We start from the raw sequence: 23,711 nt of genomic DNA on the forward strand, positions 1-23,711 counted from the left end.
AATAGCCGGGGAAGTTCATATATATAGGTCTCCAAGTCGAACTAGCCGTTAGCAGCTTTTCTGCGTGGGCATCGGAACTTCCGGTGCTTCTGCATCGGTTCTTCCGGTCACTCATAAGCTGAAACTAGCCGTTGGCTTCTCTGACGCTTTTGCAGCTGAGTTGGCAACCACCGGTTTAACCGATGACTTAGTGTCGGTTCAACCGGTGCCTTTTGATCTCCATATAGCCGTTGTCCTTGCTGACGTCATTGCACCGACGTCTTGCTCCGACACTCCACCGGTTCAACCGGTGCTGAAGGCGTGGCTCTCTCGCGCTTGACATCGTCTCTGGAACATAGTATGTTGATTGCACCGACGCTTCTCTTGACACCGTCGGTTCAACCGGTGTTTTATTCTTTCTTCACTTGATCTCCAAAGGCGCTCAGTCTTGCACCAAAGCCAGGCCGTCGGATCTTCCAACAACCATCGGATGCACCGATGCTATAGGCATCGGTTCTTCCGGTGCTACTGGTTTCAGTAGAACTCGTCCAATTCAGCATTTCTTTGAGTTCTTTCTTCGTGTATTTGTTTGTATGCCCTTTTTACTTCATCCCTGTAATATAGAAATGTTCACTTAACAAAAACATTAGTCCCATTAATTGTGTTGTCATTTGATCACCAAAATCACTCGAAATGACATAAATTGTGCCATATTCGTTACACATGTACTACATGCTCACGAAAAATTGTAACTAGGAGATAGTGACAGGGAAGACTGTCACGGCCACGGACTGGCTGCTACCCCTCTCGTGATACGAATGAATGACCAGCCGTAGGCGGCTACGTACGACGAACGCCGAAGTCGTCATGCGTTGCTGTGCCATACGCACGCCGAGGATTCAGCGGTTGCATACTACGGTGGCAATGCGCAGGGCAGGACAAGGGCGAGCAAAATGGCAACCAGCTAACAAGATCCACTGTGCCAAATCTTTTTGACTTGAATTCACTGTCTTTTTTATGCTTAGGGTTGGGCGGTTGGCAGCGGCCGGTAGGTGCCTAAAGGTTGCTTCAGCTGTTCATTCATGTCACATTTGACATGTTTTCTGCCCCCTTTATTTCTTACTGGTTGTGAATCTATCCATGCTTATAAAAAAATAAAGATAGCAGTTAATTAATTTTGTCGATTATGTTTTAAGCATGTTCTGCCCCCTTTATTTCTTGATTTTTATTGCCAAGGAAAACATTTCAGTGGCATATATAATTTCTGCTTGTTAATTCCACATGATGCATGGCTGTATCAGTATTGCTACGTGTATGTATGAACAAAGCGTGTATGGTTTCAGACTTTCGGTCAAAAAAATGAAGTGTGTATAGAATCTCTTAGAAGAAGTGCCGACAGGCAGAAGTCAAAACTCAAGTTATTAGACCCCCCACTAACGTGAAATTCGGTCCTTTAGCCTTCCATAAAGGGCGGATCCAACAGTGTGTCTAGGGGCTCCCCACAAACATGGAGCTTCTTTTGAGACCTCCCTCCATGTTTGAGGAGAAAAGGCATTGAGGAGCAGCCCCCTTAATCCATTTCTGGATTCGTCACTGGGTGGTGGCGGCCCTGGCGGGGTGGCTGCCACCTCTTGCCTTGGCGCAACCTCGGGTGCCGAGGTGCCCAAAGTACTTTCACATTCCAAAAGGGGAAAGGAAGGTGCCTTGGCACAACCTCAGGTGCCGAGATGCTCAAAGTACTTTCACTTTCTGGAAGGGGAAAGGAAGGTGTAGCAGGACCATCCATTGGAGAGGAAAGGAAGGTGTAGTGGGACTGTGCACAGGCAGCTGGTCACTAGGAATGGGTGGTGGGTCCCGCCGCCCCAGTGGAGCCCGCCAGCGGAGATTGAGCCGGGGTGCCGAAGACGGTGGCCATGTCGGTGAGGTCGAGGCTGTCGGCAGCGGCACGTTCCCGGAGGTGGCTGCCTGCTAGTCCCCGGTTGGAGCCATAGCCAGAGGAGCACCGGAGCAGGGGCGGATCCAACGTGGGAGGCCAGGAACTCCATGGAGCTCGTGTAAACCTCTCCTACAAAATTGAGAAGAAAGAAGGAGAAAAGAGGTGGCAGGAGAAGGAAGAAGTACAGGAGCAATCGTGCTTCCGCCACTACTTCCGTGAGATATGCACCCCGCATCTAGTGTCGAATTGCAGGACCAGGCGAGATCCATTTTTTAAAAACGACGAGATCCATTTGAAAGAACCAGGAAAAAGACCAGCACATTGGACACAGACACCAGTGAAAAATCTTTGCGTCGACAAGAAGAGGGTGAAATCGCAAAGAAACGGGCCAAATCAATCGGTAAAAGAAAAAATGAAAAAAAAGAGAGGAGGAAACAGGAAAGGAGTCTTGACTGGCATTTGGAGGTCAAACCACAGAAGCACCACGCCATCAAGCCAATCACTGCCTATATATACTCTCTCTCTCCACTGCCCCGAAACTGACACCGGGAGCGCCGATTTCACTCCACGCAACCCCTGCTCTTCCCCCGCCCGCGCGCCGCAGCAGTTCCCCAGATCTCCGTCCGGTCTCAGGAGCTCCGGGCCCTCCCCAATGGCGGTCAAGGTCTACGTCGTGTAAGCATCAACGCCTCCCCTTCAATTTCTTGGGATTACTCGGTTGTTTCCGTCGTTTCCGTCGTCCGCTCCCTGGAACTTCTCCCTTTTCCTGAGAGAAAAAGCCATCCCGATTTCAGATTTCTGATTGTATATCTGCGTCTTAGACTTGTCCGGCGCCGAAATGGTCGGTTTTGATTGTTAGGGTATAAGATTATGATCGAATCGCGTAGGAATTCTCCGAGTCTAGTATTACGAGATGAATTCTCGAGAGAAATTGTCAGTTTTTGGAATACAGATGTAGCATGCCTCCAATTCCAACCGCTTTATTTGGTTTTAAAAAAAATCAGACCGGTTTGTTCAGGATAAAATCCATAAACAAGATTGAGTTAATTCCAGTTGGAACGCACTGATGGTTATACTAGCCTTAGCGAAGAAGTTGGAGGTAGAAATTGGACCTGTAGTGCTCCGGTGTTTATTTTCAGGTACAGGACTCAGGGTCTCAATCATGATGGTAGGTTTCGGTCCTTGACGGAATTGATGCCTCCTTAATGGGGCCAAATAGTGGTGGGCTCCGGCGCTAATTGTGCCCATCCTTTCTTGCTTTTCTATGCACACTTGTGCGGCAGAGGTCCAATTTTGTCAGCCTTGCTGATTGGCCAGGAAAAGAAATTAGTGTCATTATTAGATTAGCACCTCAAGTCCTGATCTGTAGCGTTCGATGCATCTGGATAGCTCACTTTAATAGGATCATTGAAAAGGAAAATGTTTCAGGACGTCTCTACCAACTTCAAGATTAACTTCACCCTTCAGCATCGACTATTGAAGATGCGCAGATCTCATTCCACATTTTTTTTCAAAAATTGGTATCGTTGTGTCGCTAGTTATGTTTAGGCCACTAACTGGGTGCTACTCAAAATTCCATACGCACTTTGCACATCCAGCTGCCTGTATTACATTGATCAAAAAGTGATCCATTTGTAATTTGTGTTTCTTATGAAATGGTTGACGTTTTAGAGTGGCGACCAAATTTAGCCTTACCTTAAGATATGGTTCGAATTTCTATGTTGTGATCTATATGCATATAGATGTTGTGACTAAGCTTGGGTGTCGCCTCCTTTGTGTTTATCTGCAACCTTTTTTATGACAAATCAAACGAAATGGCTCTACCTTTCTCTTTAAAAAATGTGATTTACGTGGATGCACCCTTTTCTTTTGAGAGGGTGGATGCCCTCCTTTTTTTTTGATGTGGGTTCCCTACCACAAAGTCGCTGTTACCGTTAAATGGCGCATTCATATGTGCTAGCTCCTGCTGCTTCCCAGTGCTTCACCAACCATTTGGATCTCTTTTTTTTTCTCGATGTCTCTGACTATCTAGGTGGTTCTTGAAAAAAATATTCTTAACATCTAAGAAAAAAAATGAAAAGCCAGCCATTTGTTTTATTTCCTTTCACGAGAGGAGAGTTGTAGCTGCAAGGTGGGCTTTAACATGAATATTACAAGCCATATGTCACATTTGAGCACACCGAAATAAATGTTGAATTAACCTTTAAGTATTTGATTAATGAACCGCACTTTTTATAACCAACTTATTTGCGCTAACAAGACAGATTCTTTTTGCCTCTGTCATGTCTCTGTTTGTTCCCTTAATTTAATTAAAATAGTCAAGCAGGTTAACTAGCAGTTATGAAACTGTCTATTGTAATCAAAGCTTTGAGTAACATTTATGATTCGCTGGTCTTCTACACCTGGCTTTCTAACTACCGAAATATAAGTTCAGCAATTCTGATGACCTGAAACACTTGGATTAATTAAATGCACACACACAGCTGCACCTATACATAAGCTTAGCAACATTTGTTTAAATTTCTAGAAGCAGGGCTTCTCCAAGATTCTTGCTTGTGATATACTTTTTTGTGGGCCGCTGTGTGTGGGCCATCTTTTCTAGAAGAAAATAAAGCTGAAAGTGATATGGGTACCTAAGAAGATAGTATGACAGTTTTGTTTCTTTTTTTTGTTGAAATAAACAGTTTTGTTTCCTTTCATGTCATTAGTTATCATAAAACTATTTTTTTTTGAACTCTGGTTTAGCTGCGCATATATGATGCTCTTCTTTTTAGGTTCATCACTTAAAAACAAAGGCAACGAAACAGTGTGCATCACTGAGTGGTTGAATGATGTGTCAGTATGAATTATGATTGTCTGAACAATGGCTGTCTTCAAAAGGAAACCAGTGCATCTGCACTGCCCTAAATTTAAAGTAGTATGAAACATAAATTAGTTACATATGGGATCTGGTGGCAAAATGGAGAACAATGTTAATAATTATGTCAATTATTAATTATAATTTAGGGCAGTTTTGTTTATTTATAAAAAGGTTTTTTTATACTGTGGGGACCTCCCCTACAGTTTTTCCTCGAAAAAATGTTAATAATTATGTCAGTTGGAACTCAGGAAAAAAAACAACTAATATATTTTGCTACTTGGGTACTTGGAGCAGAACTTGTTAAACAATTTATCAATTATTATCCATCAGGTACTATTCCACGTATGGACATGTTGGTAAACTAGCTGAAGAGATCAAGAAAGGTGCCTCGTCTGTTGAAGGTGTTGAGGCTAAAATATGGCAGGTAAGCTCAGATCATGCACACAGTTCATGAGTGTAAATTTGGACAAGAATTGCTGACCTTTATCCCGTTATTGTCCCAACTTGTTACCTGAAAGGTCCCTGAAACTCTCCCTGAGGAAGTGCTTGGAAAGATGGGCGCGCCCCCTAAGCCTGACGTGCCAGTTATCACACCGCAAGAACTTGCTGAGGCTGATGGAATCCTCTTCGGATTCCCAACGAGGTTTGGCATGATGGCCGCACAAATGAAGGCATTCTTCGACGCCACTGGTGGCCTGTGGAGGGAGCAGAGCCTTGCTGGCAAGCCCGCCGGCATCTTCTTCAGCACCGGAACCCAAGGAGGTGGCCAAGAAACTACCCCGTAAGTACCATTCTACGGTTTTAGACGAGGACTAGATTTGATATCCAAAGACAATGGGTTATCATGTGACCAAACTTTTGCTTGCCACTCTTTTCAGGTTGACAGCGATTACCCAGCTGACTCACCACGGCATGGTGTTTGTGCCGGTGGGTTACACCTTCGGCGCCAAGCTGTTCGGCATGGACCAGGTTCAGGGTGGCAGCCCCTACGGCGCGGGCACGTTCGCCGCCGACGGCTCGAGGTGGCCGAGTGAGGTGGAGCTGGAGCACGCCTTCCACCAGGGGAAGTACTTCGCAGGCATCGCGAAGAAGCTCAAGGGGTCTGCTTGATCGCTCTGCCCTTTGGCTCATACCTCATCAACGATTTAAAACATTTATTTACAGCTCCACCATACCGTCAATAGCTTGGTCTGTTCTCTCTCTCGTAGTGCCTGGATGCTATGTGCCTCTGGGCACATCCTGCCGTGTGATATGGTTTTCTTGCTCTGGCGACTTGGTTGTAATCTGGGGTTGAACTGTTGTGTTTCTCGTCCCATAAATATCGATGATTGCTCAACTAAATGGCTCAAGTCTTGTTGGTCCGTAATGTCCTTTGTTTGGACGACCTATTGGCCTAAGCAACTGCTGAATTGCAGCTAGGCTCTTGTGTCTATTATCAGATGTCACAGTCCTCCAATGGAAAATGCTCAGAACGATGGAAGTTCTGGTTGAACGAACGGTTAGGGACCTGAGGCATTTCCAGGCAGAACAAATCTCAGCCTTCTTCTCAGGCTGAAAATCGCTCTGCCAAAGCCTGGAAATTAATTCGGTGCAGGAGGGCTGCAAAACGCGGCCTGCCAAAGCCCAGCCCTCTTGCGTAGCATTTCGAGGTTTATGGATCCGGACTGTCAAAAGCTACTACGAGGCTTGATGGTAGCCAGGCCGAACTATGCTGGGCTTGTGCCGGTCAAATCCGGTTGGGCTTCTATTTCCTTGTGCAACAGCCCACCACATCGAGGTGACAGTGACCTCACACTGACGTTGTGGTGAGATCGCCGGAACGCCTCTTTCCCTCCTGGCTCCTGCTCTAGGTGACTAGACTAGATAGATGTACTCGAGTGCCGCTTGCGAGCGTGGCTCCGCTTTGGCCCTCTTCCACACGACGCACTCGCTAATAATGCGTTTACGCACTAAGTACGTGATCAAGGCGGCGAAGGCAGCAGCTTAATCTAACTAGATTCTACCACGTGACCGCCGCCCATGCTCTGAAGCACAACTCCATGGACAAGCTCGATCGGAGGTTTGCTGCGGGTGTGTGGATGGATGCATGGGCTACCGGCCGGCGTCGGGAGGGAGAGAGGGTGGCCACGCCGTTCCCGGCCTGACGCGTGCACGCACGCGCACCATGGATCACGGCCCTTTTCCAGCAAAAGGCAAGGCCGCTTTGCCTGCCGCCGGCGCCGCAGCAAGCGACCTCCAGGGGCGGGGCGGCCAGAGCTGAGAGCTTGGATCCGGCCGGCCATCACCTGAACGAGAGGGAGGCCCCCACTTCATCACATGTGCGCTGGCTAGCTGGTATACAGGGTTTCTCATAGAAAGGAGGACTCGGCGAAAAGCCGGAACTAACAGTAGCTAGCTATGGTCGGTTATTACCTACTACTGCTGCGCGGCGTCAAAGAATATTTCGGAACTTATGCTGAGCAAATTCTTCTTGGTAGTTGGTAGAGCGCTCTACCTGAATCCGCTACATCGCCGTGTGCCTGAACAAGCTCGGGCACACGGGGAAGGCCCTCACACTAATCTTCGCCGTCGGTCGCACCCAGCGAAGTCAGCACGGTAGCCAGCGCGACGGCGAAGAGAACTTTGCTCTGTGCCATTTACTATGTACGGAAGGATTATGTACGAAATTTTCTGAAAAGTTTCCAGTAGTGAGCTACCTAGGTTATGTACGGAAAGGATTACACTTTACTATGCCCCCAGCTTGAAATACAACACGAACGGCAAAATTAACTTGGCAAATGGGGCAACTGACACCGGACGTCATAAAAAATCAGCTCACAACTCCAATTTTTTTGTCTCGGATACACAGAAGAGTTGTGCGTCGTTGTATTAAGATACAAGAAGAGTTTACGGCGCCACATTGACACCCGACGACCAATTATAACCACTGATGGCCATGTGTACCTTTTACAGCAAGATGGCTACAGTAACTTTATGAATCTCTACCTAGTTGCGGTGGTTCAGTTTTGCGAAAGTTATTTACGTGTGTGAGGGTGTGAGCATCTAATGGATTTATTTTATTATGAAAATGCTGCAACTATGATTGGATATTTGATTAATTTACAATCTAATAATATAGTTTCCCCACCAATATATAGATGTAAGGGAAAAATTTCTCGGAGAAAAAAAATGAGAAAACCAATAATTCCGTCTATCGGTGGAGACTGGTTTGTCGAAAAATTTCAATAATTTTGAATATGTGCCCACCCCTTCCTCCTAGTATTATCATTTCCATGTATTGTGATGTCTTATTTTTTTCATCTTAGATTGTTTGGAGATAATCTAAATTGTTTTATGTACAGTTTGAGGGATTTTTTCTCTACATTTTATCCAAAAGAAAAATGATAAATCCGAGAAATTTTTGAGAAATCCGATAAACGCGTTTATCAGCAACTTCCGATTTTTCCCCTTATCGGTAAAGTTAACCAATTTATACTACATGTAACATCACATTATTGTAGCCATAGCATCGGCATCCCATCTTGATTAACATCTTTCAAATCAGTGTATAGGTATAAACACTAATAGGTAATGGATAATTTTATCTAACACCCTTCTATTCCACACGGGGCAGAACAGAATAGGAATTGAATTATGCATGTTTGTTCCGGCTGGCCTTGCATGCCCTAGCAGTCTGGACGGCTGGGTCTGGCCCTTCATTTGATTTGAGTTTTCGTAATTGAGTAGCATAGATATAGTGAAATTTCATCCTAGACCAGAAGGCCGGCCTGCTAGCCCCTGGGACTGGATCCAACGTTGGCACTAGAGATCCTTGAATATATAATGATGCTGGTGAATTAGTTACAAATAAATCCATATGTTATTGGCAAAATATACTACTAGACAAAAAAAACTGAAATAAATTGGGGAATGCGTGTTCAATTAAAAATACTAGACAAATTAAGTAAACACGTTGATTTAGTCCTTATCCCTTTTGGGCGCGTACTTTCAGTTGTAGGGAGCACATAAATGATGAGATTAACATCATTGTTCATGCTGCCAGCATGACTGTTCTCAACCATGCATCTGCACTAATCCCTTCCGCTTTTCCTTTCAAATGTTGGCACCTGTTGCCCCAACTTTCCATTCCAAGACACCAACCATGCATTATTCACTTGCAAAGGTATTGCATATATATGAGTATAGATGATGCCTTCTCTGCCTCATTCATCATTATTCTCTTTTGCACCTGATCCAGCATGTATACACACTTACGTTAGCCTGTCTTAGACCACCAGCAGCCAGTACCTATTATCACATCCCTTTTTTTCCCTTTCAAAACATCCTTCGATTGCTTGGGCGATATCATAATTAAGCCCTTGCTTTTCGTATCAGGCTGGCTAGCAGGTTGCTACTAAGAATTAGTTTATCACCATTTGTAAAACTTAGTTTGATAAAAAATAAAAACACATGTCTTTGCTTTGCTTAGCTTCAACACTCTATATATGCGTCTGTTTGTAGTTCACGGCCGGACAAGTACACGTTGATGTTAGCAAGCACGTGTACCCGATGCACCCCAGGCTACACTCTAGCTGTATCTCTACCGGAATGTGCCTCCAAATGTAGGGTGCCAGAACTCCGGCACCGCCTCGGCCGCCACCGTGTACGTGCTCGCCACCGGGACAAGGCACAGCCCCCGGCTGCGCAGGTCCTGCTTGGTGTCACCGCTATCCTTGGCGTCCTCGGAGCCCTAGTTACGTTCGTTGAGAAGTAAAACAAATGCTATCAACATATGCAGCAATGGACCGAGAAATAATGAAGCACTGATGAGAAGTTTTGACAGAACAGGGAAGCAACAAGTTGATACTACCTTCTGCTGGAGGTGCTGCTGCAAGGGGATCCCATTTTTCAAGTAGGGAGAGCTCAGTGACTGCAGGTAGCATATATGCAATGCAAGCAGCAAGGTATGACAGGGATTAGCTAAATTTTGCGAATATAAACAAAAAAAATGTTGAGTAATAAGTCAGGGAATGGCATTTTGGGCACTCACAGAAACTTGACCGTGAAGGAATTTGATGTATTCGATGGCCTCGTGAAGAACCGATGCGGTATCAGTCTAAAGTATGACCATAACCACGAGATGATCCGTTAGGTCATTATCCAAGAAGAGTTCTAGCATCGCTTGTTCGCGCAGCTGATAACTAGAACGGCGAGAGGAGTGAGAGGGAATTGACGCAGAGCAGAAAGAACTAATACCTTTCCAAAAGGCGAGACTAGTTGCTGGAGCGCAGTGATTCTGTCCCCTAGCTTCTCTTTCCTCACCTGCAGCGCAAAAGCGAGCAGGAGATTGAAATGATTTTTTTTGAGCAATCCAGACTCCAAGGCCATCATCCGTCGTCGATGCTCGCACGGAAATGTCATTCATCAAAAGGAACAAAAAGAGACACGGCGAACTGCTGAAAGATTAAAGAAGAAATCTACTCGGATCACGCCTCACACACACCTTAAAAGTCGGCAGCGGCGATGGCGCCTCGATCCGCGGCCTTTTCGCCGCGGCAGGAGACTCCGGGGCGCTTTTCCTCGCCGCCGGCGAGCAGGCGTCCTGGACAGACCCGGAATCGGAGTGCAAGAGAAATTGAGGACATGACTTGGCGAAACCCTAGATAAGCTATGATATGAACTCAGGAGTGTGTGAGTACTGAGTACTCTCATCTCATGCACAACTTACCTTCACCGTGTCCGTGAGAGGGTTTGCGTTGGAGCTGCGGCTGCTGGGCTTCGTCTGCAAGGCCTGCAAGAGAAGCTGCGACTGCAGCGGGCCACCGAAAGGCAGGTAGCTGCCCGACAAGTACTGCATCGCGGCGGCGGCGGCGCCTTGCATCGGCCCGGACGCCGGCGCCGAGGGCTTGAGCAGCTGGGAGAACTGCATCGACGCCGGGCCGTCGTAGCTGACCGTGGATTGGCTGTCTCCGTACATCGAGATGTTGTGGCCCGCCGTGCCGTCGAACAGAGCTTGATGCGGTGGCGCCGCCGTGCCATAGGGCAATGGAGGAGCTAGCTGCGCTTGGTCGACCAAGAAGCCGCCGCTCATGTCCCCGATTAGTGGATTGTTCATCGCTGAGGCTTCGTCGCCCGCCGGCTGAGCTCGAACCATGTCGTCTTGCAGCACGGCTTGGAAGCCGGTATCGCTCCTCCCGCTCCTAAAACTCACGCAAGATCGGATGCTTTAGCTAGCCATGCCCTCCGCCATGAAGCTATCTAACAGCCCAAAAGACACATGGATCATGGATGAATTATTGAAGCTAACTCACAAGAAGGCTTGCGTCCAGTCTGCGTGTGGATCGCCGAGCGACGAGGCGGCATCGGACAGAGGCTGATGCGTGGAGCTCCTGTAGGGGTCCTGGAAGGTTATGGAGCTCGTCGACTCGGCGGTGGCTGCGGTGGGGGAGGTAGCCCAGCCACAGGCCACCCGGTCCGTGACGACCGCGAGCGGCGCGGCCGAGCACGCCGACGCGCCATGGCTCCGGTGAGCGGTGCTGCTCCACCACTCGTCGGCCATGGATCGGAGGGACGGAGGATTTCCCTGCAGGCTCAACACTTCCTGTGGCGCTGTTGCTTCGCTCGAGGTGAGGCGGAAAGTGGGATGGAACGGGAGGAAAGGGGGAGGGGAATCTGAGTATATATGAAGCCATGGTGGACTTGTTGTATGGGGAAGCAGGAGAGGCTGACCTTTGCGATGGGACCCACAGGAGTAGCTACTACTAGTCATGAGGTTTTATTCCCTTTCTTCTTTTCTTATTACTACTTATTAATTCAACATGTTTTGTCAGTAAATTATTAGGTGGTGATGTTCTATTTGGTTATGGTTAGCTTTAGAAACACAGAAGAAAGTTAGCACATACTACCCATTCATGTTTGTCTTTTGAGTTTTTTGTAGTCCTTCAAGAAGTATCAATGGGTAAAAGGAGCATGTACCATTACCACTATTATAAAATTTAACTCATAAGAAAGGATGTTTACGTTAATATTTGGCACATCCTCGTAAAAATAAAAAAGAACAGTCAATTCAAAATTTCTGCGCCTCTGAAGGACCATACAAAAACTCGTCTTTTACAAGTTCATAGACCTAGACTATCAACTTGAGCTCCCGCACAGGATAATTAGAATTAATATAAAAATAGGGCTTATAGATAATAATCATAATTATCTATCTCACAGCCTTTTTTATCTATTAAATATTTTAACACATACTCTAAAATACATATTTATCATTACTAGTTGTAATTCATTTTGCATCACACCTCCTTGTATGTTTGATATATATTTAGTTAGACCATTTGTTTGTGAATATTCTTATCTCTTGCATCTTACATGAATGCATGGTGACACATATCATGGGTAGTATATTTATATAAACAAGAATATAAATAATATATTAATAATGATAAAATAGTAATTTAGAATTTTATATTAGTATGCTTTAATATTTTATTATAATTATATAATTTAGATTTATATTTAGGAATTATCAAAATAAGGACATAGTTGGATAATTTATATGCAAATTTAGGGGTTATTTGTATTGTTTTCTATAAATACATAGGTGGGAAATTTACACGAAGATTATAGGGTTACTTTAGATTTTTTATAATGACAGAGGTAGATAATTTATTGAGAAAGACAACAAATCTAATAAATATTATAATTAGATTAGAGTTGTCGGACTGATGGTCAGTTTTTTATGAGAATTTCTAGGACACTTCTCTATTTTTATAGAGTGTCAATCTAGGATCTTTGGTGATTTCGTATGGAATCTTAAAAAGGAGCCTCCAAATTAGTAATAGTAAGATAGTGCAGTGGCCAATAACGCAAGATCATATAAATAATGGATCTACATATACAAAGTTTGTTACGAACTAACTGTCTAGGAAGTCGATCAGATCACAAGATCAGTGCGGCTTTCGCATCAAAATGATTTGAGACCCTAGAAAGTCCCCTCCAAAACAGGCGAACCTATCCGGAACTGGAGGTACGGTGCGTGCCGCTTTCCAAAGTCACGATAAATTCTATCCAAAACTACCTGAGATAACAGAGTGTGGCGTGACCTAGCTGTTGATTTATACACAGCTGGTACTCACTACCAGGTCCTGCATAATTCCTTGGACTTATTGACCTCAGCTAGCGCACGAGGTTGATTATATTGATAACTATTTGCTTCGGTACAAAGGGAAATCATGTGGCTGCCGCCGCTTTAATTTGCTCTTTTGTGAAAAAGTACGAAGGATATGGTTACCTCACTCATGACCTCCCGTGTCAGTACAATTAACCTTGTGAAATTCTCTCACTTCCCTTTTATGTCCTCCTCTCCAGCATCCCCTGTCCCTTGGAAGCCTGTTTTTGCTTCAGATACCTACCATGGATGAGGCAGAAAGTTCAGGGAGTAGGGCAGTTACATGCTAGTGCTCCACAAAACAAATTAAATTGGCAAAGATTGACTTTCCAAAATCGTTGCTAGGCTACCTGATCTGTTTCAGCTCTTTCACTCCTACCTTAACTAGTCCCAATACATGTCATCACTAACTCGATGTATGTTAAGCAAAATGGATAGACTCACAGTAATGTGAAGGCAATATCATATCATTATTCCTATAGAAAATCGAAGTATTTAATTCATAATATATAGTTCCCAACGTTACAATTCTTGTGGGGCTGGACTAAACTCTCTGAAGCGATCAATCTGATAATAACGATTTTTCTATCTAGTATTTAGGTAACACATCTGCAAGCACATGCATGCTTCGTGAATTATACCGAACTATTCGCTCTAAAGCAGCTTTTGCGGTTGCAGCTGGATTACCTTCTGGAGAAAACTTTAGTAGGACACAGAAAGCTTCTTTTGCGGTGTAGATGACACTAGTTGCTCAGTGCTACACGAGCTTCATGCATGCATGGCTTCTTCGTGAAGACGAGGTGAATGAAGAAATGGGGTTTGGTTCGTGTAATGTCAAAATGTTAACGGCGAACGATCTACCAAATTGGTCTCCGTCTAAATCACTTCGGCAGAAAGGCTTCCAGCATTTCCATATGCGTAGTAGAGCCAGTGGCTCCAGATGTAAGAAGTTAAGACATGACAGCAGAACTAGCTGCTAGTGACTTGAATCGGCCAGCTCGCGAGTGACATTTTCATAGCATGCATGTACTTGTGGACTATACAAAATGTGCTTTACTTTCGCTAGACATTGGCTATTGTTTTTATGCCATGCCAATCCATTTCTGGCTAAGAAAGAATATCTGTAGTCTGATGATTAAGGACTACATGAAATAAGTTTCATTTAGACCAGTTGTTAGGACTATATATATATAGCACTCCGCAAGATGCCTACTTTTGAAATACGACTTCATTTTGTCGTTGAGACGGCCTAAAATATTCCCAGGTATTGCTTCAGCAAGAGGCCATCTCTACTGGACCACAGGTAGCAAAAAGAGGGGACCTTCTACCCATCATGGCATCTTGCCTCCAAAATGAAGATCTAGATCGCTAGTTTTTTTGTCCAATAAGTTTCCGTCTGGGTAGTGGGAGTATATATCTTGCTTCATGTCGCGATTTAATTTCCACCCTCTTAATAAGTCATTCTGAAGAAATCAAGGGCATGCAGTACTATTAGTGGTAGTTTACTGGGAATTTCGATACATTAATTGTTTGATTTGCACCTTATCCGTATCATGACACAGCTGATGCTACACTGCGTACTGCCTGTCTGAACCAACTTAAGAAGACGCTGGAAAATGAGCTGACTAGTGATCGCCTTTTGGCAACTAATCAGGGAAGGAGAATATAAACTCTCTTTCTGCTCCCACTTTCTCATCACCCCCCCCCCCCCTCCCCCCACAATTGAAACCAAAACTGCCCATATTTCTATTTGAAAAAGCAAGACCAGTGCATGCAGGCAGGCAGGCTTTTAATAGTACTGACACTGCTTGCAAGCACTAGTTCCATCTTTGAGGCAGCCACAGCCCACAGCTTTTCTGCCGCGAGCTCACGAGCTTTAGGTTTAAGGAAACAATAATTAACCTGCCTGATAATACAAGCCCACAATTTCAGGTCCTTGTCTTGAGGTGTGCAGTGCAGGTTACAGGCTAGCTAGTCCAGCATAGTATGTGTGCGCGCAAAGACGACTGGGATTCGGGCCCTGTATCCATGCCGTTTGCCCCCATCTTTCATCTGCTTTCAGCAACAGACAAACGCTAGGAAACAACTGGCCGGATGTACCCCTGGCTGCTTCAAGATCTAGTTTATGCATGAATGCCTCGCCTTTTTACCCCTCATGGACCCTCGCTCGACATGCGCGCTCATCAAGGTATTGATCATTGGAGTTTTTTCCGCTCCCTCTTTTTTTTTGCTTCATGCATCTTTTTCCAAGTTTTTTTTTCGTACTGCTCGGCAAAGGAGGAGAAAGCTAGCCAGAAATGTCGGATGCGATGCGCCTGTTTGATTCGATGCGCGGAAGCTGGAGATCCTGACCAGTCGATCCGTGCGATGAATGCACGCGGAAGCAATGCTTTGTGCCGGCCTGTTCAAAGATTTTTAGTTCTGAAGCCCTAAAAAAAATTTAGTTCTGAACATTTCTGGCCAGTTGAAAGGTCTTCGGTCCTGTAACTTCCCTGAAACCTGCAGGGGACACTCTGATCTGCGAGAAGTTATCCGGCCGGGCGGCCGTCTCATGGAGACATGGATAAACCACGGAGGCGGAGGACGAATGGACGATGGAGCAATCGCTGACAGGGCACGGCCTTGAGATGAGCCATCGCCCCCCGTCGGGGCATGCCGGCATGGCATCGATCGGGGCGGCGACGTCACGCCGACGTCGACCGCACTTGTGGGCGCGCGGGGCCGGCCTCGGCGCACGCGTGCCCCCCGCCCCTCCCATTCCAGGACGCGGGCCCGACCAGATTCCAGTTGCCGTCAAGGCCTGGGCGGCCCGGCCAGTGGCCAGCCAGCCTCTCGTCTCGCGGCCGCGCACAGGTGACCCCGCACGAAAGCGACGGCGCATACGCAGGCACCGCCGTGTCGCCGTACGGCTCCGGCCGTCCTCCCGCCGCCCTCCCCCCTTAACAACGTGGAAGCAGACGCGCCGAGTGCGCGCGCGCGTACGTACGACGGCTACCGGCAGGCCTGCGTCCCGCGGGCCTCGCCGCGCGTCCTCTCCGGCCGCCCCCGCGCTACGCGTCGGCTATGGCAATTGCGATGGCCGGCCGGCCAGCCATCATCTCTTGCCAGTGCCATGGCAGGCATCAGTCACCTTTCCTGTTTCCTCTGCTGGAGAGGTCTGCGACCAATTTCCTGTTTCCCCACCCACGATAAGGTACTCCCCCCAAACTGCAAGTCACGCCGCCGGGCGCCGCCGCTGCTGAATCTGAAAAATATTCTTTTGTGCCTGATTCAGTTGCACGATCACCAGTCATTCACTCAATCAACTGTGTTCCCCTCCACCCACATGGCTTTATCCCTAGCCACCATCATTGCCTCGAGAAGATGCTCAGCGCTGCGTGGCCGTGCACGTGTGCCGTACCGCGCCTAGCCGCGATAAGTGGCAGGGCTAGCGCTGCCCTGGGACACGCGTGCCGGTACGGTTGACCGCGCTTCAGGCCATGTTTGGTTGAAGTGTGGAAATGTGAGAAACGATGCTTTGACCACTAATTAGGAGTATTAAATAAAGTCCAATTACAAAATTACCTCCACAATTGTGGTACTGTAGCAGCTGCTCTACCTAATGAGGCCTTTGACCGCACGATTAGAGGATGATTGAGCGCGGTCACTGTAGCATCACTGTAGCCAATCATGATGAAACTTGGCTCATTAGATTCGTCTCGAAAATTTACACTCATCCCTGAAAAGATTTTACAAATAGACTTCATTTAGTACTCCATGCGGACATTCGTCTTTTTGTGCAATCTTGATTTGACATCTATCCAAACATGGCCTGATAAGCACGCGTGCCTTGACGCCCGAGTACTCTGCGCCCTCTGCAGAGGCCAATCATCCAGTCCCTATGGATGGATGGATGGATGGATTGCATCAGACATTCAGTTGAGTTGACAGTTGAGTTCCCTAAACCGGAGTGGATCTAACGAACTCGTCCAACCGCAGACACCCGTCTCGCGCCATAAATAAAACTACAGTTGAGTAATAGTGATACGATTAGAAGCAAAAGCAAGCAGTACCAGCTGCAGCAAGCAGCATCTGGGTGAGCCAGTGCAGAGCCGCGCCATCCTTTCCGGCCCGGCTTCCATCAGCTGGCGCCACACAAGCACCATCCGACTTAGGCTTTCATAGGAAACCCGCCGCGCGCGAGCCGCGAGATCACGTCGTTGTCAGGGGAAGACAAAAGGAGGCCGCGGCCTCCAAATCTCCTCCCCGCTGCCGCGCGCAACGGACAAGCGGTGGTTAGCACTTAGCAGAGCAGGGGCGGGAGCGGAACGCGCGCGGCAGGCAACTACCGCAGCGCCACCTGCCGCCGCCGCCGCAGAATCCCGGCGGGAGCAGTGGCTTCCCGGCGCTAGATGACACGCACAGGGGCGGGGCCGCCGGAAGCGTACGCACGTATACCCGGATCGTCGCGATCGCGTCGGGGAAAGGAGCCACTTTGTCACCAGGATAGCGTCACGGCGAGACCCTATCCTGGTGACAACTGCTGCCGGGCTGACCGCGTCGTCGTCGTCTCGTCGACAGGAACGGTACAAGCAGGTCTTCGTCTCTGACGCAATCACTCAACTCGTCCGCGGCTATTTTTCTATTGCCGGTCGAAGCGCTTGCCGCTTGGATTATCCGGCGGGGATCGCCGTGGGCATTGCGACGGCCACCGGAAAGGCGGCCGGGTCGTCCGGTTCCGGTGAACCAGTGCCAGCCCTGCTCCACGGCGGATATATATTTTTTTTTAATCTCCTGCGAAGGCCAAAGGGCGAGGGTGCTGCTAACTGCAACTGATGTTGACCGGCGGCTCCTGTGCCTCGCGATGTCAACGTAAAGGCAGGTCAACAAGGGCCGTCTCGAGCGAAGCGAAGAAGATTTTCTCAGCTGATGCTTGTTCCAGAACCACGTCGCTTTGGGGAGGTATTGGCGCAGGTGGCCCTGCCCCGGCGTCTGGAAGGGACGTTGACCTGCTGCCTCATCTTCGATTGTTTTTTTTTCCTTCCCTTTGATGCGGCGGCGAGGTTCTGATTCAGATGGCCTGTAAAACGGATGGGCCTGCTGCGTCAGAGGGCCCGTCGATCCTAGTCAACGCCTTGGCAGAATCCGGAGGGAGATATATTCGCCCACGTGAAGGATCGGAGGTCCATATCGCCGCTTGACTTCCGACCTAAAGTAGTGAGCGTCTGCCGTCCGCGTCGAGTTTGCCGGGCAGATTTGCGCGGTAGGCACGCGGGCCGTGGGTACAGAGGCCGACTTGTGTTGCCGCGTCATCAGCATGGGCTGCCCCAGTGGGGTGCTGAGTTGGGCCGTAGTAGAATTGGTAGTGGGCTATCCCCCGCTTCAGGTCCAGAGCCCCCCGGAGAGGTGCGCCAGCTAGATCCCGGCCCAAGTTCGAGTTTCTCCGAGGTTCTGGGCCGAAATATCATGGGGTGCAACTACATTGCGAAAAGATAAACGATTTGAAACAAATACAGGTTCATGAACCTCTCTCGTCAGTACAAGTTCAGTCGCTGTACATTTCCCTGTGTTACTGTTTGGCCGCTGTCAAAATTACTGTTGAGAAAGAAAAGGTGCGTGCATGCATGCTGACTCACGAGCCACGACGGCCCAGGTCCATTCCCAGCATTTTGCGTTTGCGAACATAAAGGCTACTCATACTTTTTTCTGCATGCATGCACGCTGCCCCACGTTCAGGTCCCGGGCCCAAAAAAACGTGGGTGCACGTCTCACGCACACACGCCGCGCGAACCCACCACGCTACCCCCCCCCCCCCCCCCCCCCCCCCCCCGCTCAGGGCCCGTGACGGGGCGCAGGCGGCGGCCATGAGCCCGTGTCCTGTGCTGCGATCCGAGCGGCCGCGAGCTGCGCAGGTTCAGTGCGCGCGCCCCCTACCTCCTGGTTTCCCTCCTCGGAAATCTCTGAAGCCCAGCTCTCTCTCGGTCGCCTCGCGCATGATGCCCTCTGCCTTCTTTCTCCGAGAATCTTATCCGCAGCTCGTGTTCGGGAGCACGAGCACGCGGCTCATCCACAACTCGTGCCGCCTTTTTTTTGGGGGGGGGGGGGGGGGGGGGGGGGGGTCCGCCCCGTCACGACGTGGCCCCAAAGTGTGGCAGGCTGCGCGCACAGGTCGGTTACGTACAGCGCACACCGCACTCGGACCTGGGTCTGGGTGCTCGCAAACATGAGTCGCCGCACCGACCGGAGCCGGCCGGACGTACTGTGTCAGCGTGTGGCATATTTGGCCGGGCGGGGCCGGGCACGGCGCGAGCTCAGCTTGCCGATGCCATGCAGCGAGAGAGAGGTGACCTCTGGCAAAAGGTAAGGTGTTGCGCATGCAACCTTTCGGTTGATGGCGCCATGTCTGTCGGGCACTCGGGCTTTATCCAGGGCGACTACTGTGTTGCATCTGTGGCTATTGGGACACTTGCATTTTACTGCACGTGTTCGTGGATAAGATTATCCATGATCACCTTGTTGGAGCCCATTTCAGACCTACTAGGCTACTACGTCGTCAGTTTCTCCCCTCTCTATTCCGGAAGACCGTGATCGCCTCGTTGGAGCCCAAACGGTGTTTCCAAGTTCAGAGATGACATAAACCCTGGCCTTGATTATGGTTGGACGGCCCATCCGCCCAGGTACACGGCAGCATTTCATAATTTATTTATTCAAACAAAAAATGTATATACACTTCTTCCTCTAAAAAAGGTATAGACTTGTACCAAAAATATTTATTTTATTGGTCTTTTGGACGAAATTTGTTTTTTTTTTCAGTTAACATGCGCAGGGTCTGGCTTTTGACCTTCGGCATCTATATATTTTCGAGGAAATAATAGACACCCAACCTGCATGCGGCGCATAAGCCTAACCTGAGAGTTGTCAGATCAGCTGTGACTTGTGATCAAGCTTTAATCATGGGCCGTCCTTTCTTTCTTACTTGTGCGTGCATGCAACCCACTTGCAAGGACAAAGCATGCTGCTCGCCATTGTGCGGTCCAATCCTCAACGGTAATAAGCAGTAGCTGCACCATTTTTGACTCCCAGAAAGTGCAGGTGCAGGCATCTCCGGCCACCACTTGCGATCTGGGTTAATGCAAGACCAGCCAGTTGACCTTTTGGTGACACTGGCACACCGTACAGTACAGATAACACAGGTGGCGACAAGTTGCTGCTAGCACATTGGCTGAAAGATCGGCAATGGCTCATATAATCCGTGCATCCTGAGGTGACGCCAACTGTAGTGCATAGGAGTCAGGCAGACAGGAACAGGATATGGGCATATGGCTATGACTATCTAGAATGAATACACAAAAGTCAAACGCGTTGCCGCTGTGCCTGGCCCAGGTAGGCTTTCCTACGATACTGTATGGCCTAATCAACAGCAAACCTAAGCTAGCCGCATGCCCAGCACAATGTTGTCCATGTTCCTCGTCGCTGTTGGTCTTACCATCGCACAGTCGGGGAGCTGTTCCAAGTGCTCCGTTTTAATTGCGGACCACTGGCGTTTCGGCGGCGGCCCCCCAAAGCAGTGGCACTGACCGTGCTCGCTATCTGTTCCCGGCCGATTCATCTATTCTCTGCAGGAATAACGTAGTAGTAGATTGAATCCTTGCGCGTCTACTCTCAGTGGAGTGTTTCTCGGTGGTGTTCTCGTAACTACATCCGTTGATGCGACGGAGGAACGGCGACAAATTAAAAGACCATTTGCAAGTAGTACAACGGACGTACACAATAATGAGAAGTTCGTTACTTGGATGGCCCCCGTACACAATAATGACCAGCTTACCCCCCGGCATCATCATGAGAATGCAATGGCTGCAAAACCTGTCGGTGGATGGCCCGGAACCCCCACGACACGAGCATAATTGTGTGCGTAATGCGACGTCCGCGTCGTACGCGAGGGGATGGATCACGGTGACAGAGCCGCGCGCCAAGCTACGTGGAAACCACGCCGGGCGCCTGCTCGCCGGCCGTCCCGGCGAGCGTACACGCTACACGGACTGTGTGCACCCTTCCCCCCGTCAGCCGATGGACCTGATCTCCTCGTCGCGGCCCCCGCGAGGGCGACCCTGCTGGTGGACGGCCCGGGCAGGCCGGCGCAAGGCCATGCGCCGCGACGGCGACGCGTCGGCCGGGGTCGCCGTCGCGGGCATTGTCCCAGCGTCAAGGCCACTGGCGCTCCCACCCGCGCTCATGTCCGGGGACGGGACAGCCAGCGACGGGACACGATACGAAGCCCAGCGGTCAAGGTCGTCAGTGGCGACCGCGAGGCGCGCGACGGCGAGCCCGGCCAAAACCCCCTGCGCGCGGTGGATCTGCCGCGCGCCGGGCGCCACAGGTCGCGGGTGCCCCCGCGAGGCCGGACCCCGAGAGGGACCGGGCGGCCGTGCGCATGCCCCGACATTCTTCTTGTAGCCCCCCTGTAGGCCGTGGACCGCGCGGGCGGCATGCCGGCATAGGCTGGGGGTGGCGACCGATCGGCCGGCCGCGGGGCGGGATGGGACAGGGCGGCGGGGCGCGTCGCGGAGTTATTGCCTTGACGGGGCCTGGGGGAGCCGCGTGGAGCCCGCGACGGGCGCGGGACGGCGGGGGCGGGGCGCGCACGGCACGGCCCTCGGCCACGGGAATTCCGCGCGCCGACGGGGCCCGGGGCCCGGGCCGGGCATGTCGCGCCCGCGACAGCGCCCGGCCGCCGACGGGCGGCGTGGCCTGGCGCGGCCTTCGCGGGGGCCTGCCCTGGTCCTGGCTGCTGCATTATTGCGGGGCTCGGGGCGCGCACCGCGACGTGCTGGTACGAATGGCGCGCGCGCGCGCGCCCGATCGCGACGCGAGCTGATGGTTCCCGCTGAGTGCGATCCGGCGTCCGGGCTAGCGAGCCATGCAGCATGATTGCATCGTCAAGCCGCTACGGACGATGGATGGCGCCTCGTGATCACGCACGCGGTTGGGCCTAAACCTTTCGGTTTTTATAACGAAAAAATCCGTTCGCTAGGCAAGGCAACCGCTGCTGCTCCGCCCGCGCAGGGACACATCAGGCTGCGTAGGGGCCCCCCTGCTGCTGCCGTCGGCTCGCGCGCCGCGACAAGGAACGCGCAAGATCTTGCGACAAGGAACGCGATAAAAGCCAGTGGCATCCTCTGGATAGAGACGTGTTTTTCGCTTGCCACAGTGGCGATCCCGATCTGACCACGCACGAGGGACACAGTAGGGGGCGGCCCAGGGTTATCATCACGCAGCAACAACCGGCACGGCACACACAGTGCCCATCCATGTACAGAGGGGCGCCAAGCAACAAACGCAGCGCACCCGCTGCTGGTGGTGTGATGAGCAGAGCAGTCGCCACGGACGACGTGCCCGGTTCAGAGCCATGCGTGAAGATCCAGGGCGCTCCGAGAGGTGACACGTGCTTGCCCAAATAAAATCTTGGCTAGATATAATAATAAAATCTTTAGTTTGATATATACACATACATATAGTGCCAGCTGTATATGAATAATCCGACCGTACGATGCCACATGTGATCTGTTCGCCGGCAGTATGAGAAAGAAACATCTCGTCAGCTCGCAGCTTTCCTGTCAGGAACACCCAACAACTTCTCTTCATGTTATAGTTTAATCTGTGTGATGATCTAAAAACGGGAAAGGGCCATTTTTTTAAATGAGATTAGACGTATATTAATATTCGTAGAAGCCTGTATATGGTTATATGGCAGCACAGCAAGAATACAGCTGACGACAGAAATGATGGGTTTCTTGTCTGCTGCTTATCATAGAAACTTTGCTTGCTGGACTGAAAGCCTGACTAGCTTTATCGTTTAGGATAAACGACATGGCCGCATGGCTCTGATTGCACTCACCAAGGGCCGCAGCTAGCTGCCTTTTCTTTCAGGGAACGGCCGGGGAGACCTACTACTCAGAAATAATGAACATTGCAATCCTCGGAGATTAGCTGTGAGATAAATTAGCTGCGAGAAAGACCCGGTCGGTAAAGATTCAGTTCAATTGAGGATTCGTTTGTTTTTAGCTCAGAGTTGTGGGATGTGCTAGTTGGACGCAGCTTTATTTTATAATCACAAGCTGATCGAAACAACCAAACAGGCTCTCGCCTCAGATTGTAACAATAATTCACCTGCTATACTATTACAGTACAAAAATTCCCCCGCGAAATTTCGAATTATTGCAATCTGCAAGCTACTTCTCACAATCTGTAAGCTGAAACAGCCATGACACATGAGCAAGTCGATTGTAGTGCTTCGCTTCAGATGCCAGCGTACGGCGACGGAGGCAGATCCTAAGTTGATTACTAGTGACTCGAAAGTGGTAGTAAACGGCTTGTCAGCAACGAGGAGCTTCTCGCTAATGCGAAAGAGCAGAAGCAAGCAGGTTTCCGAGTCCGAAAAGCTGCCTCTTCCGGCGTGTGTACTGGTACCACGCTCCTCGCGAAAAGGGGCAAAGATCACGTAGGAGAGACGCTAAACTACAGTCGATTAGTCTAGCGCCTTCCAAAGCGGCCTTGATAATGTATAGTCAACTCCTCCTTGTGCGGCTTTTGACGGGCGCTAAACTAAACGCCTCTCGTGAGATGGAGATCCTCCAATCAGTGAGCACCCTCCGGGTCTGCAGGCTCCAGGTCCTGGGGTGCGCGTGCACATGACCGTGGTCCATGGATGCACACGCTCATGGAACCGTACTCAGAGACAGCGTCCGATTCACTTCCAACGCCGCCGGCACGTACGCGCCGCTCGGTCCCTTTCGTCCTGATCCGTGCCC

General features: G+C 49.7%; 2 protein-coding genes across 2 annotated transcripts; one reads left to right on the plus strand and one right to left on the minus strand.

Annotated features, from left to right (window-relative positions):
- Positions 1-2,393: 2,393 nt before the first annotated feature.
- Positions 2,394-6,124, plus strand: LOC120708302 (NAD(P)H dehydrogenase (quinone) FQR1-like). Its single transcript, XM_039993505.1, has 4 exons — positions 2,394-2,590; positions 5,106-5,199; positions 5,294-5,556; positions 5,654-6,124. The coding sequence occupies exons 1-4, from the start codon at positions 2,568-2,570 to the stop codon at positions 5,883-5,885; spliced, it is 612 nt and encodes a 203-aa protein (XP_039849439.1). The 5' UTR covers positions 2,394-2,567; the 3' UTR covers positions 5,886-6,124.
- A 3,038-nt stretch (positions 6,125-9,162) lies between these two features.
- LOC120708303 (transcription factor bHLH123-like) lies at positions 9,163-11,408 on the minus strand. Its single transcript, XM_039993506.1, has 7 exons — positions 11,066-11,408; positions 10,483-10,954; positions 10,258-10,356; positions 10,011-10,076; positions 9,805-9,870; positions 9,625-9,684; positions 9,163-9,504 (listed from the first exon to the last, which is right to left on the minus strand). The coding sequence occupies exons 1-7, from the start codon at positions 11,311-11,313 to the stop codon at positions 9,355-9,357; spliced, it is 1,161 nt and encodes a 386-aa protein (XP_039849440.1). The 5' UTR covers positions 11,314-11,408; the 3' UTR covers positions 9,163-9,354.
- Positions 11,409-23,711: the final 12,303 nt, after the last annotated feature.

The sequence above is a fragment of the Panicum virgatum genome, chromosome 5K (assembly GCF_016808335.1).
Source record: "Panicum virgatum strain AP13 chromosome 5K, P.virgatum_v5, whole genome shotgun sequence".
Taxonomy (NCBI): Eukaryota; Viridiplantae; Streptophyta; class Magnoliopsida; order Poales; family Poaceae; genus Panicum; species Panicum virgatum.